At 49.4% G+C, this 15,481-nt stretch overlaps 2 protein-coding genes across 2 annotated transcripts; one reads left to right on the top strand and one right to left on the bottom strand.

Annotated features, from left to right (window-relative positions):
* Positions 1 to 935: 935 nt before the first annotated feature.
* Positions 936 to 1,943, top strand: LOC134966854 (41 kDa spicule matrix protein-like). The gene has a single exon (XM_063943897.1). It carries the CDS (start codon positions 936 to 938, stop codon positions 1,941 to 1,943), a length of 1,008 nt encoding a protein of 335 aa, XP_063799967.1.
* A 9,449-nt stretch (positions 1,944 to 11,392) lies between these two features.
* LOC134966887 (uncharacterized) lies at positions 11,393 to 14,280 on the bottom strand. The gene is made up of 3 exons (XM_063943923.1): positions 14,171 to 14,280; positions 12,670 to 13,075; positions 11,393 to 12,574 (listed from the first exon to the last, which is right to left on the bottom strand). The coding sequence occupies exons 2-3, from the start codon at positions 13,069 to 13,071 to the stop codon at positions 11,999 to 12,001; spliced, it is 978 nt and encodes a 325-aa protein (XP_063799993.1). The 5' UTR covers positions 13,072 to 13,075; positions 14,171 to 14,280; the 3' UTR covers positions 11,393 to 11,998.
* Between the last annotated feature and the right edge of the window lie 1,201 nt (positions 14,281 to 15,481).

Below are 15,481 nucleotides of genomic sequence, written 5' to 3'. Positions count from 1 at the left end.
TAGGTATAATTGCGTTTATAAAATAAATATATATATATATATATATATATATATATATATATATACAGTATGGCCCTCATTCCGAGTTGTTCGCTCGCAAGCTGCTTTTAGCAGCATTGCACACGCTAAGCCGCCGCCTACTGGGAGTGAATCTTAGCTTCTTAAAATTGCGAATGAAAGATTCTCAAAATTGCGATTACACACCTCTTAGCAGTTTCTGAGTAGCTCCAGACTTACTCGGCATCTGCGATCAGTTCAGTGCTTGTCGTTCCTGGTTTGACGTCACAAACACACCCAGCGTTCGCCCAGACACTCCCCCGTTTCTCCAGCCACTCCTGCGTTTTTCCCGGAAACGGTAGCGTTTTTTCGCACACACCCATAAAACGGCCAGTTTCCGCCCAGTAACACCCACTTCCTGTCAATCACATTACGATCACCAGAACGAAGAAAATGCCGTGAGTAAAATTCCTAACTGCATAGCAAATTTACTTGGCGCAGTCGCAGTGCGGACATTGCGCATGCGCATTAGCGACTAATCGCTCCGTTGCGAGAAAAAAATAACGAGCGAACAACTCGGAATGACCCCCTTTATTCAAATTACTCTTGAGTGAAAGAGCAGCCACATCTGATTGGCTGAGATCATCCTTATCCCGCCCTCTGATACTATTACTATAATTAGTGTGGTTGCTATCCGTATTGTTGTTTATATTTATTTTACATTAATTAGTAATTGTATTCTGTATCTGCGTCTGCATTTATCTGTATTTTACATGGAAAAGTGCAACTTTATTATTTACTGGGAACGCTGTGTAGACACAGACATGGCCCAAGCGTGATTGCTGGGAAGTACCAAGAATTTGGCGATTTGGCTGCGAGAATTGTTTTTTTTTCCAAGACAAAACCTTCCCGATATATGCACCGGTGATGGGCCTGTGATGAGCGGTGATGGACCTGTGATGAGCGGTGATGGGCCTGTGATGAGCGGTGATGGGCCTGGGATGAGCGGTGATGGGCCTGGGATGAGCGGTGATGGGTCTGGGGTGAGCGGTGATGGGTCAGGGATGAGCGGTGATGGGTCTGGGGTGAGCAGTGATGGGCCTGGGATGAGCGGTGATGAGCCTGTGATGAGCGGTGATGGACCTGGGATGAGCGGTGATGGACCTGGGATGAGCAGTGATGGGCCTGTGATGAGCGGTGATGGGCCTGTGATGAGCGGTGATGGACCTGTGATGAGCGGTGATGGGCCTGTGATGAGCGGTGATGGGCCTGTGATGAGCGGTGATGGGCCTGTGATGAGCGGTGATGGACCTGTGATGAGCGGTGATGGGCCTGTGATGAGCGGTGATGGGCCTGTGATGAGCGGTGATGGGCCTGTGATGAGCAGTGATGGGCCTGTGATGAGCGGTGATGGGCCTGGGATGAGCGGTGATGGGTCTGTGATGAGTGGTGATGGGCCTGTGATGAGCGGTGATGGGCCTGTGATGGGCGGTGATGGGCCTGTGATGAGCGGTGATGGGTCTGGGATGAGCGGTGATGGGCCTGTGATGAGCGGTGATGGACCTGTGATGAGCGGTGATGGGCCTGTGATGAGCGGTGATGGGCCTGGGATGAGCGGTGATGGGCCTGTGAGCGGTGATGGACCTGGGATGAGCGGTGATGGGCCTGTGATGAGCTGTGATGGGCCTGGGATGAGCGGTGATGGGCCTGGGATGAGCGGTGATGGACCTGGGATGAGCGGTGATGGACCTGGGATGAGCTGTGATGGGCCTGGGATGAGCGGTGATGGGCCTGGGATGAGCGGTGATGGACCTGGGATGAGCGGTGATGGACCTGGGATGAGCGGTGATGGGCCTGGGATGAGCGGTGATGGACCTGGGATGAGCGGTGATGGACCTGGGATGAGCGGTGATGGGCCTGGGATGAGCGGGTCCTCAGATGTATGACTGTGCTGAGACCCTGACACTTCTACAATTACAACGTGCTGTTTCTTGTTCTTGCAGACTAGGCCCATCAGTGTCCGGCTGTCCTCTGTTATTGGTGGAACATGGCTCCCTCTCTGATTGTTCTTCTCCTTTGCATAGGTAAGTGCAGGAAACGTGGTCCACATCGCAGACGCAGAGAAAGCCACGCACAGGGCACCAGATATACTGGACTGCCGCTCTAATAACATAGGGACTGGTGTAACACGTTTACAAAGTGGCAGATGAAGCACAATGGGACTTGGCGTGGGGAACAGACGCGGCCGCTTACACAGATTCACACTCAGTCACACGCAGACGCACAGATGCTGCACACACCAGTCATCCGTCTACGCTGAGCACATGCAGCTCTGTTCCGCAAAGTTGTTTTACTTATGCAGATAAGATTTAGCATATTTTGAACAAAAAGGACGCTCTGTGCAGTCGGGACAGAGGACATGGCATGTCGGGAAGGCCTCCCAGTGACGACATGAAAAAGTGCGCATCAGCACATACAGCATATAGATAGCTATAGAGAGAGATACATACATACATAGAGAGAGACAAACAGAGAGAGAGGGCTAGAGATACAGAGAGAGAGAGAGATACATACATACATAGGGCGGGATGTACTAATGTACATTGCCGCCCTGCGCCACGATGCTGATCGCATACGTACTGTACTACTTACATATGCGATCAGCATTGCGGAGGACAACTCTTCCGATAAGAGCTGTCCTCCGCGATACACAGCAGCGGCCTGACTTCCGAGATTCGGCCCCAGGAGTCAGTCTGCGCATGCGCGGGGTTACGGGAGCGGCCGCAGGGCATGCTGGGAGGGATCCGATCGGATCCCTCACACAGCGCCGCGGAGAGAAGCCCATAGGCTTCTATGGACGTACGCCAGCTAAAGCTGGCGAACCCCGCCACGGCGCTGTCCTGCCGGCCGGCGGTTAGTACATCAGGAAAATGCGGTAAACAGAGAGCTAGAGATACATAGAGAGAGATCTACATGCATACATAGAGACAGACAGACAGACAGACAGACAGACAGACAGGCAGACAGACAGACAGGCAGAGAGAGAGCTACAGATACATAGAGACAGACAGACAGGCAGAGAGAGAGAGCTAGAGATACATAGAGAGAGACAGACAGGCAGAGAGAGAGCTAGAGATACATAGAGAGAGACAGACAGGCAGAGAGAGAGCTACAGATACATAGAGAGAGACAGACAGGCAGAGAGAGAGAGAGCTAGAGATACATAGAGAGAGACAGACAGGCAGAGAGAGAGCTAGAGATACATAGGGGGAAATTTACTAAGCTCCCGATTTTGACCGAGATGCCGTTTTTTCATCAAAGTGTCATCTCGGTAATTTACTAAGCACTAATCACGGCAGTGATGAGGGCATTCGTAATTTTTTGCAAGTTCAGGTAAAAAATTACGAATGAATACACCATCGGTCAAAACGCGGCTGTTTAAGTATGAATCTCGGTCATTTACTAAGAAGTGCAAAGCAAAAAACAAACAAACACTGCCGTGAAAAATTACAACTCGTAAAAAAGTGCTAAAAAAAAACAGACCTACTTTTTTTTCCCGTGATTGTATAGGCATGCAGGGATCCATGAGATCCGTGCATGTATATCAGTGGGAAGGGGTGGGAAAGTTGTTATTTTATTAAAAAAAATTGCGTGGGGTCCCCCCTCCTAAGCATAACCAGCCTCGGGCTCTTTGAGCCGATCCTGGTTGCAGAAATATGGGGGGAAAAATGACAGGGGTTCCCCCATATTTAAGCAACCAGCATCAGGCTCTGCGCCTGGTCCTGGTCCCAAAAATACGGGGGACAAAAAGAGTAGGGGTCCCCCGTATTTTTAAAACCAGCACCGGGCTCCACTAGCTGGACAGATAATGCCACAGCCGGGGGTCACTTTTATATAGTGCCCTGCGGCCGTGGCATCAAAAATCCAACTAGTCACTCCTGGCCGGGGTACCCTGGGGGAGTGGGGACCCCTTCAATCAAGGGGTCCCCCCCCCCCAGCCACCCAAGGGCCAGGGGTGAAGCCCGAGGCTGTCCCCCCCCCATCCAATGGGCTGCGGATGGGGAGGCTGATAGCCTTTGTTGTAAAAGAAAAGATATTGTTTTTAGTAGCAGTACTACAAGGCCCAGCAAGCCTCCCCCGCATGCTGGTACTTGGAGAACCACAAGTACCAGCATGCGACGGAAAAACGGGCCCGCTGGTACCTGTAGTACTACTACTAAAAAAATACCCAAAAAAAGACAAGACACACACACCGTGAAAGTATAATTTTATTACATACATACACACATACATACATACTTACCTTAAGTTCCCACGCAGGTCGGTCCTCTTCTCCAGTAGAATCCAAGGGGTACCTGTTGAAGAAATTATACTCACGAGATCCAGGGGTCCAGGCTCCTCGGGAAATCCAGGGGTAATCCACGTACTTGCATAAAATAAGAAAACGGAAAGCCGAGCCACGAACTGAAAGGGGCCCCATGTTTTCACATGGGACTCCTTTCCACGAATGCCAGAAACCCACTCTGACTGATGTCTAAGTGGGTTTCTTCAGCCAATCAGGGAGTGCCACGTTGTAGCACTCTCCTGATCGGCTGTGTGCTCCTGTCCTCACTGACAGGCAGCACACGGCAGTGTTACAATGTAGCGCCTATGCGCTACATTGTAACCAATGATGGGAACTTTCTGCCCTGCGGTTGACCTAAAGTGACGTCACCGCTGAGCAGAAAGTTCCCAGCATTGGTTACAATGTAGCGCATAGGCGCTACATTGTAACACTGCCGTGTGCCGCCTGTCACTCAGTACAGGAGCACACAGCCGATCAGGAGAGTGCTACAACGTGGCACTCCCTGATTGGCTGAAGAAACCCACTTAGACATCAGTCAGAGTGGGTTTCTGGCATTCGTGGAAAGGAGTCCCATGTGAAAACATGGGGCCCCTTTCAGTTCGTGGCTCGGCTTTCCGTTTTCTTATTTTATGCAAGTACGTGGATTACCCCTGGATTTCCCGAGGAGCCTGGACCCCTGGATCTCGTGAGTATAATTTCTTCAACAGGTACCCCTTGGATTCTACTGGAGAAGAGGACCGACCTGCGTGGGAACTTAAGGTAAGTATGTATGTATGTGTGTATGTATGTAATAAAATTATACTTTCACGGTGTGTGTGTCTTGTCTTTTTTTGGGTATTTTTTTAGTAGTAGTACTACAGGTACCAGCGGGCCCGTTTTTCCGTCGCATGCTGGTACTTGTGGTTCTCCAAGTACCAGCATGCGGGGGAGGCTTGCTGGGCCTTGTAGTACTGCTACTAAAAACAATATCTTTTCTTTTACAACAAAGGCTATCAGCCTCCCCATCCGCAGCCCATTGGATGGGGGGGGACAGCCTCGGGCTTCACCCCTGGCCCTTGGGTGGCTGGGGGGGGGGACCCCTTGATTGAAGGGGTCCCCACTCCCCCAGGGTACCCTGGCCAGGAGTGACTAGTTGGATTTTTGATGCCACGGCCGCAGGGCACTATATAAAAGTGACCCCCGGCTGTGGCATTATCTGTCCAGCTAGTGGAGCCCGGTGCTGGTTTTAAAAATACGGGGGACCCCTACTCTTTTTGTCCCCCGTATTTTTGGGACCAGGACCAGGCGCAGAGCCCGATGCTGGTTGCTTAAATATGGGGGAACCCCTGTCATTTTTTTCCCCATATTTCTGCAACCAGGATCGGCTCAAAGAGCCCGAGGCTGGTTATGCTTAGGAGGGGGGACCCCACGCAATTTTTTTTAATAAAATAACAACTTTCCCACCCCTTCCCACTGATATACATGCACGGATCTCATGGATCCCTGCATGCCTATACAATCACGGGAAAAAAAAGTAGGTCTGGTTTTTTTTAGCACTTTTTTACGAGTTGTAATTTTTCACGGCAGTGTTTGTTTGTTTTTTGCTTTGCACTTCTTAGTAAATGACCGAGATTCATACTTAAACAGCCGCGTTTTGACCGATGGTGTATTCATTCGTAATTTTTTACTTGGACTTGCAAAAAATTACAAATGCCCTCATCTCTGCCGTGATTAGTGTTTAGTAAATTACCGAGATGACACTTTGATGAAAAAACGGCATCTCGGTCAAAATCGGGAGCTTAGTAAATTTCCCCCATAGAGAGAGATCTACATGCATACATAGAGACAGACAGACAGACAGGCAGAGAGAGAGATAGAGATACATAGAGAGAGATCTACATACATACATACATACATACATACATACATACATACATACATAGAGACAGACAGACAGACAGACAGACAGGCAGAGAGAGAGAGAGCTAGAGATACATAGAGAGAGACAGACAGACAGGCAGAGAGAGAGCTAGAGATACATAGAGAGAGATCTACATGCATACATAGAGACAGACAGACAGGCAGAGAGAGAGCTAGAGATACATAGAGAGAGATCTACATGCATACATAGAGACAGACAGACAGACAGACAGAGACAGGCAGGCAGGCAGAGAGAGAGAGAGCTACAGATACATAGAGACAGACAGACAGGCAGAGAGAGAGCTAGAGATACATAGAGAGAGAGAGAGAGAGAGAGAGAGAGACAGGCAGAGAGAGAGAGCTAGAGATACATAGAGAGAGATCTACATGCATACATAGAAACAGACAGACAGACCGACAGACAGGCAGGCAGAGAGAGAGCTAGAGATACATAGAGAGAGAGAGAGAGAGACAGGCAGAGAGAGAGAGAGCTAGAGATACATAGAGAGAGATCTACATGCATAGATAGAGACAGACGGACAGACAGACAGACAGACAGGCAGAGAGAGAGCTAGAGATACATAGAGAGAGATCTACATGCATACATAGAGACAGACAGAGAGACAGACAGACAGACAGAGAGAGAGCTAGAGATACATAGAGACAGACAGACAGGCAGAGAGAGAGCTAGAGATACATAGAGACAGACAGACAGACAGACAGACAGACAGAGAGAGAGAGCTAGAGATACATAGAGATCTACATGCATACATAGAGACAGACAGGCAGAGAGAGAGCTAGATATACATAGAGACAGACAGACAGACAGGCAGAGAGAGAGCTAGAGATACATAGAGACAGACAGACAGACAGACAGAGAGAGAGAGAGCTAGAGATACATAGAGATCTACATGCATACATAGAGACAGACAGGCAGAGAGAGAGCTAGATATACATAGAGAGAGATCTACATGCATACATAGAGACAGACAGACAGACAGACAGACAGACAGACAGACAGAGAGAGAGCTAGAGATACATAGAGACAGACAGACAGGCAGAGAAAGAGCTAGAGATACATAGAGACAGACAGACAGACAGACAGGCAGAGAGAGAGAGAGAGCTAGAGCAGGGTTGCCGACTTCTGGGCTGCTCTCTCCGGCTCAGCAGGGGGGGTCGGGCCTGAGATGCCGTGCAGGGGGCGGGCCAGAGGCGTAATGGGGGTGGGGCAGATGCGGAATGGGGGCGGGCTTCCGACTGCATCGTTTAAGCCACGCCCCCTGCTGTGTAATGCCACGATTACCGGCATTATACAGCAGGGGGCGTGGTTACGATGACGCGATTCAACAAGAATCGCGTCATCACCTGCCCGGACCGCCCACTTTACTCGTTAAGTGGGCGGCGGGCAGGGGGTGACCCCCGTAAATCGGAAGACTTGCCTGCTCTTCCGGGGGGCCGGGAGGGTCACCCGTTTTTCGGGAGCCTCCCGGCCATTCCGGGAGGGTAGGCAAGTATGAGCTAGAGATACATAGAGAGAGACAGACAGGCAGAGAGAGAGCTACAGATACATAGAGAGAGATCTACATGCATACATAGAGACAGACAGACAGGCTGAGAGAGAGCTACAGATACATAGAGAGAGATCTACATGCATACATAGAGACAGACAGACAGGCAGAGAAAGAGCTAGAGATACATAGAGACAGACAGACAGACAGACAGACAGAGAGAGAGAGAGAGCTAGAGATACATAAGAGATCTACATGTAGATAGATAGATAGATAGATAGATAGATAGATAGATAGATAGATAGATAGATAGATAGATAGATTGATTTAAGGCATCTGTACACTACGGTGATGTAAAGCGATACTTCCTCAGATTATTATTATTATTATTATTATTATTATTGTTATTATTATTATTATTATTATTATTATTATTATTATTATTATTATTATTGATGCTACGTTCTCAGATGCTTGGTGTGTGTATTACGCTGTACACGGGAGCTGACACTTCTCTCCATACATAGGTTTGGTGGGAGAAGCGTCTGGTAACCTCCTGCAGTTCAGGAAGATGGTGAAGGGTGTGATGGGGGTGAATCCTTTATTAAGCTATGGATTCTACGGCTGCTACTGCGGACTTGGCGGCAGCGGATGGCCGGTGGATAAGATTGACTGGTGAGTGCACAACTTTACATGAGGAAACACACTTGTCAGATAACACAGATGAGAATTGTGGCTGATAATCTCTCTCCCCCCCTGGTGGCTGATTGTCTCCCCCCTCCCCGCCCCCCGGTGTCTGATTGTCTCTCTTGCCCCCCTAGTGGCTGATTGTCTCTCTTGCCCCCCTGGTGGCTGATTGTCTCTCTTTCCCCCCTGGTGGCTGATTGTCTCTCTTCCCCCCCCTGGTGGCTGATTGTCTCTCTTCCCCCCCTGGTGGCTGATTGTCTCTCTTCCCCCCCTGGTGGCTGATTGTCTCTCTTTCCCCCCTGGTGGCTGATTGTCTCTCTTCCCCTCCTGGTGGCTGATTTTCCCTCTTTCCCCCCGGTGGCTGATTGTCTCTCTTCCCCCCCTGGTGGCTGATTGTCTCTCTTCCCCCCCCTGGTGGCTGATTGTGTCTCTTCTCCCCCCCCCCCCGGTGGCTGATTGTCTCTCTTCCCCCCCTGGTGGCTGATTGTCTCTCTCCCCCCCCCTGGTGGCTGATTGTCTCTCCCCCCCCCCCCCCCGGTGGCTGATTATCTCCCCCCTCCCCGCCCCCCGGTGTCTGATTGTCTCTCTTGCCCCCCTAGTGGCTGATTGTCTCTCTTTCCCCCCTGGTGGCTGATTGTCTCTCTTCCCCCCCTGGTGGCTGATTGTCTCTCTTCCCCCCCTGGTGGCTGATTGTCTCTCTTCCCCCCCTGGTGGCTGATTGTCTCTCTTCCCCCCCCTGGTGGCTGATTGTCTCTCTTCCCCTCCTGGTGGCTGATTGTCCCTCTTTCCCCCCTGGTGGCTGATTGTCTCTCTTCCCCCCCTGGTGGCTGATTGTCTCTCTTCCCCCCCCTGGTGGCTGATTGTGTCTCTTCTCCCCCCCCCCCCCCCCCCCCGGTGGCTGATTGTCTCTCCTCCCCCCCTGGTGGCTGATTGTCTCTCTCCCCCCCCCCCTGGTGGCTGATTGTCTCTCCCCCCCCCCCCCCGGTGGCTGATTATCTCCCCCCTCCCCGCCCCCCGGTGTCTGATTGTCTCTCTTGCCCCCCTAGTGGCTGATTGTCTCTCTTTCCCCCCTAGTGGCTGATTGTCTCTCTCCCCCCCCTGGTGGCTGATTGTCTCTCTTCCTCCCCTGGTGGCTGATTGTCTCTCTTCCCCCCCTGGTGGCTGATTGTCTCTCTCCCCCCCCCCCCCTGGTGGCTGATTGTCTCTCTTCCCCCCCTGGTGGCTGATTGTCTCTCTTTCCCCCCTGGTGGCTGATTGTCTCTCTTCCCCCCCTGGTGGCTGATTGTCTCTCTTTCCCCCCTGGTGGCTGATTGTCTCTCTTCCCCCCCTGGTGGCTGATTGTCTCTCTTCCCCCCCCTGGTGGCTGATTGTCTCTCTTCCCCCCCTAGTGGCTGATTGTCTCTCTTTCCTTCCTGGTGGCTGATTGTCTCTCTTCCCCCCCTGGTGGCTGATTGTCTCTCTTCCCCCCCTGGTGGCTGATTGTCTCTCTCCCCCCCCCCTGGTGGCTGATTGTCTCTCTTCCCCCCCTAGTGGCTGATTGTCTCTCTTTCCTTCCTGGTGGCTGATTGTCTCTCTTCCCCCCCTGGTGGCTGATTGTCTCTCTTCCCCCCCTGGTGGCTGATTGTCTCTCTTCCCCCCCTGGTGGCTGATTGTCTCTCTTTCCCCCCTGGTGGCTGATTGTCTCTCTTCCCCTCCTGGTGGCTGATTGTCCCTCTTTCCCCCCTGGTGGCTGATTGTCTCTCTTCCCCCCCTGGTGGCTGATTGTCTCTCTTCCCCCCCCTGGTGGCTGATTGTTTCTCTTCTCCCCCCCCCCCGGTGGCTGATTGTCTCTCTTCCCCCCCTGGTGGCTGATTGTCTCTCCCCCCCCCCCCCTGGTGGCTGATTGTCTCTCCCCCCCCCGGTGGCTGATTATCTCCCCCCTCCCCGCCCCCCGGTGTCTGATTGTCTCTTGCCCCCCTAGTGGCTGATTGTCTCTCTTTCCCCCCTAGTGGCTGATTGTCTCTCTCCCCCCCCTGGTGGCTGATTGTCTCTCTTCCTCCCCTGGTGGCTGATTGTCTCTCTCCCCCCCCTGGTGGCTGATTGTCTCTCTTCCCCCCCCTGGTGGCTGATTGTCTCTCTTCCCCCCCTGGTGGCTGATTGTCTCTCTTCCCCCCCTGGTGGCTGATTGTCTCTCTTTCCCCCCTGGTGGCTGATTGTCTCTCTTCCCCCCCTGGTGGCTGATTGTCTCTCTTTCCCCCCTGGTGGCTGATTGTCTCTCTTCCCCCCCTGGTGGCTGATTGTCTCTCTTCCCCCCCTGGTGGCTGATTGTCTCTCTTCCCCCCCTGGTGGCTGATTGTCTCTCCCCCCCCCCCCCCTGGTGGCTGATTGTCTCTCTTCCCCCCCTAGTGGCTGATTGTCTCTCTTTCCTTCCTGGTGGCTGATTGTCTCTCTTCCCCCCCTGGTGGCTGATTGTCTCTCTTCCCCCCCTGGTGGCTGATTGTCTCTCTTCCCCCCCTGGTGGCTGATTGTCTCTCTTCCCCCCCCTGGTGGCTGATTGTCTCTCTTTTTCCCCTGGTGGCTGATTGTCTCTCTTTCCCCCCTGGTGGCTGATTGTCTGGATCTCAGACCCTGCCGCTCAGTCGGTGCAGTCACCGGGTGTAATATATAAGATGCGGGTTTAGACACCTCTGTAGATTATTCTGTATTGTTCTCTTTTGCGGGTGTAACAGGAAACGTTCCGTGTGTTCTTCAGGTGTTGTAACGCCCATGATTGCTGCTACAGTAAAGTGAGCAAAATGGACCCGGACTGCTATCCAAAGCTGATCAACTATTACTTCGACTACTCCAATAAGGAACTTATGGGCCCTACACACTTGTAGATTTGAAAGATTTAAAAGATGAAAGATATGATAGATGAAAGATTTCCCATGAACGATTATGTGCATACACACTGAACAATGTCTGATGAAAGATTTGAAAGATTTGAAAGATTTGAAAGATTTGAAAGATCTAGCTCATTTAAATACTGGGCATGGTTTTAGGAATGTGGGCAGGTCTTCTTTGTACAATAAATAACAGCATCCATTTAAAATCACTGCATATCTACTCTGTAGTTTGTTTGGTGCAGTGTATACCTGGTAAACCTTTTAGCACTACCCATAAATAAAGACTCCACACAATTTTTAGTAACAATTTGTAATTATAAATTTTAGAAAAATAATAAATTAGAAACATTCTGGGCTGGATTCATCGATTTTTGTGCCAATGAGTGCCATGACAGCAGGGATTACACCAATAGAGGCATCAGGCATTCCAACAATTAGCCAGATACAGTGCAGCAAAAACAGTGGTGCCAACATAACTGGGGATGAAGTAGAGGTAAAAGAATCTGAGGACAGTATTTCAAAAGTGCACATGAAATAAAAGCATTCCCAACGTTCTATTACAGGGTCAAATGAAGTGTAGAAAACCAACATTATGGTACAATTGACTTCAAGAAAAAACATATTGGATGAGGAAGGTCAAATACAAATCTGAAGACAGCAAACCTAAACGCAAATTCAAAAATTCAAAAACATTTTTATTAAAAATTTAGGTCGCCTTGAACAGTGGAGTGTGCACTCAACAGAGTGGTGAACACTCCACCTGAAGAGGTGCCAGGGAAGGGGGATTGTGGCATTTGGTAACCCGGAGCAGGATATGTGGGGTATTGTTGAGGAGGAATTACCGGCGCAGAATACATGGGAGGGTGAGTTGGGGGAGGGGCATAAGATGTACTAGGCACCTGTCTGGTATCTAACACAACGCCACTGTGGTTGGTCAATTCATCATCCTGGCCATGTGATATAATGGCATATACCAGACGCTGGGCGTATTTTTGCTGAGTGGGGTTCATCTCCCGCAACTCACATGCTAAATGGTCTCCAATAGCTTCAAATCTATCCGGTCTGTTTTTTAGGACCTCCTCTGCCTGCCTCAGAATTGTATCTGACCTGCTGGACGAGACAGATCTTCTAGGGATAGCTGGCCGGCATCTCCTTCTAGCCGGAAGCTGGGGTGTTCCCATCGCCGCCTCACTCTCCTCCAGCTCCGGCCTTACAGTGGCTTGGTCTGCCGGCTCATCCACTGCAGGTTCCACGTCCAGCTCCCTCGAAGACAGCTGAGTTATCCAACAAAATGAAGAAAAATATGTGAAAATAATAAGGCAACAAATTAAACAAGAAACAGTGACATCTGTATTGTGCGGACACTTACCGGATCCACACTCTCCTCTTCCTCAGGCTCGAACATCTCGGGCGTGTTCGGCTCCTCCGTGCTCCGCGCTGTCCTCGAAGGCTCCTCATCCAATACGAACTTCATCAAGTCATAATACCATAATGTTGGCTTCTTGACTTGATCTGACCCCGCTCCTGAACGTTGGGAATCTTTGTATTTCCTGTGCTCCTTAAGAAATACTGTCCTCAGATTCTGGATCTTCCTCTTCACCCACTTGATGTCGGCACCACTATCTTGGGCAAGGCTGTACCTGGCCAATTGCTGGTATGCCAGATTTTTCTTTCCTCTGTTGGCGTAATCCCTTGTTCCCACACGCCACAAGCACTCATTGGCCTGGTAGAGATCGATGAATCCAGCCCAGAATTCACGGTTTGCATCCATGTCTCTGTGAAAGGTGAGATTTAATTTTAAAATATTAAAATCATAACTTAACACAGTAATCAGATATAATATAACATTGGCCGTGCCAGGAGACCATGGTATGTGTAGCTGCAAGCCACTGCAGCAGAGTTACTTTTCAGTACGGGAATTGCTAGGACCTTTTATGTTTGTCTGTTTATATTCTCTATGTACCTCTGTGACCAGGCCCAAGCCTGTGTATGCTGTGCTACAGTGTCTGATGTCATTAAAGATACTGTGGTTATAACCTGAAAATCTGTCTACGAGTCCTTATTTACAATACCCATGTTACCAAAAAATAAATAAATATATATATATATATATATATATATGCACAAAATAATATGATAAAAATGTTTGTGTATGTATATATATATATATATATATATATATATATATATGTAGAGAAAACAAATGGAGGCTGCAGGCAATGAGTACACGACTTATAACTCTTTTAATATGAGTATATGTATACATACATCTAGTTTCAGTATCATAGCACAGAGGGCTATCACTGGCGCCTCCGGACAGCACACACAGAAAGCCGCTACCTGCCGCTCATCAGATACTCCTGGTCTGAGACCGCACACCGTCGGGTCAGCCAAAAGAAGTGTCACACCCCCTGACGAAGTCCTTGGGACGAAACATGTTGGCATGATAGTGGGACACTGGACGTACTACGTCTCTTTGGCTTACCTGACGGTGTGCGGTCTCAGACCAGGAGTATCTGACAAGCGGCGGCTAGCAGCTTTCTGTGTGTGCTGTTCGGAGGCGCCAGTGATAGTCCTCTATGCTGTGTTACTCAAACTAGATGTATGTATACACATATACTCGTATTAAAAGAGTTATTAGTTGTATACTCACTCCCTGCGCCCTCCATTTGTTTTCTCTAAATGTGCATCATTGAGCTTGTGGTACGGCTCTATCGGGAGGACGCTGCAGGGAAATCATTCAGTGGATGATAATCAGAAGCCTGTTTAAAAATTGACAATACAGGATACGTGAATTTGCGTGATATAGTTTTGACTTGTTATATATATATATATATATATATATATATATATATAATACAAAAACGTACCTTATTAAAGCAGATTAGCCCAGTGATGTGTATATAACTGTGATTTGATTTCTGCTTTCCTGGAGTGGCAGTCCTTTGCTCCTGTGTAAATATATATTTATATATGCTTCACTTTTTGCACATTTTGTTATATTACAACCTTATTCAAAAAAGGGAAAAAAAACACTTTTTCCCTAAAAATTCTATACACAATACCCCATAATGACATTGGGGTATATTTACTAACATTCGTAATTTTCGGAAAAAGGTCAAAGTTCAATCACGAATGACATCGAAAGTGTAAACTTGCAACTTTTTGAATTGATTACGACTAATTTACTAAGCTGTCGTATTCTGCATTTTCATTTGTTCCGATGTCGATGTCATTCGTGTTTTTTTTACATTTTTTACGGCAGTGATTAGCAAAACACTGCCGACTTTTTAAAAATGAATCTCGGCCGGATCTGTGTGATCCGTGCTGGGGTTCATTTTTTATTTTATTTTAAACTAAACACTGTAAAATCTCTAAAAAAAATTGCGTGGGGTCCCCCCTCCTAAGCATAACCAGCCTCGGGCTCTTTGAGCCGATCCTGGTTGCAGAAATATGGGGAAAAAATTGACAGGGGTTCCCCCATATTTAAGCAACCAGCATCGGGCTCTGCGCCTGGTCCTGGTTCCAAAAATACGGGGGACAAAAAGAGTAGGGGTCCCCCGTATTTTTAAAACCAGCACCGGGCTCCACTAGCTGGACAGATAATGCCACAGCCGGGGGTCACTTTTATATAGTGCCCTTCGGCCGTGGCATCAAAAATCCAACTAGTCACCCCTGGCCGGGGTACCCTGGGGGAGTGGGGACCCCTTCAATCAAGGGGTCCCCCCCCCCAGCCACCCAAGGGCCAGGGGTGAAGCCCGAGGCTGTCCCCCCCATCCAATGGGCTGCGGATGGGGGGCTGATAGCCTTTGTTGAAAATTAAAAGATATTGTTTTTAGTAGCAGTACTACAAGTCCCAGCAAGCCTCCCCCGCATGCTGGTACTTGGAGAACCACAAGTACCAGCATGCGGGGGGGAACGGGCCCGCTGGTACCTGTAGTTCTACTACAAAAAAAATACGCAAATAAAAACAGTACACACACGCCGTGACAGTACAACTTTATTACATACATGCACACTTACAGTCATACATACTTACCTATGTTGACACGAGGCTCGGTCCCCTTGTCCACGTAGAATCCATGGGTGTGCGTCATGCACACTGCCGGGGAAAAAACCTCTGCCCACCAATGTATATAATATATCCCCTGGCCACCAATGCATTATGTCCCCCGGCAGTG

This window comes from Pseudophryne corroboree, chromosome 10 (genome assembly GCF_028390025.1).
Source record: "Pseudophryne corroboree isolate aPseCor3 chromosome 10, aPseCor3.hap2, whole genome shotgun sequence".
Taxonomy (NCBI): domain Eukaryota; kingdom Metazoa; phylum Chordata; class Amphibia; order Anura; family Myobatrachidae; genus Pseudophryne; species Pseudophryne corroboree.
This window is presented reverse-complemented; position numbering and strand designations above follow the sequence as displayed.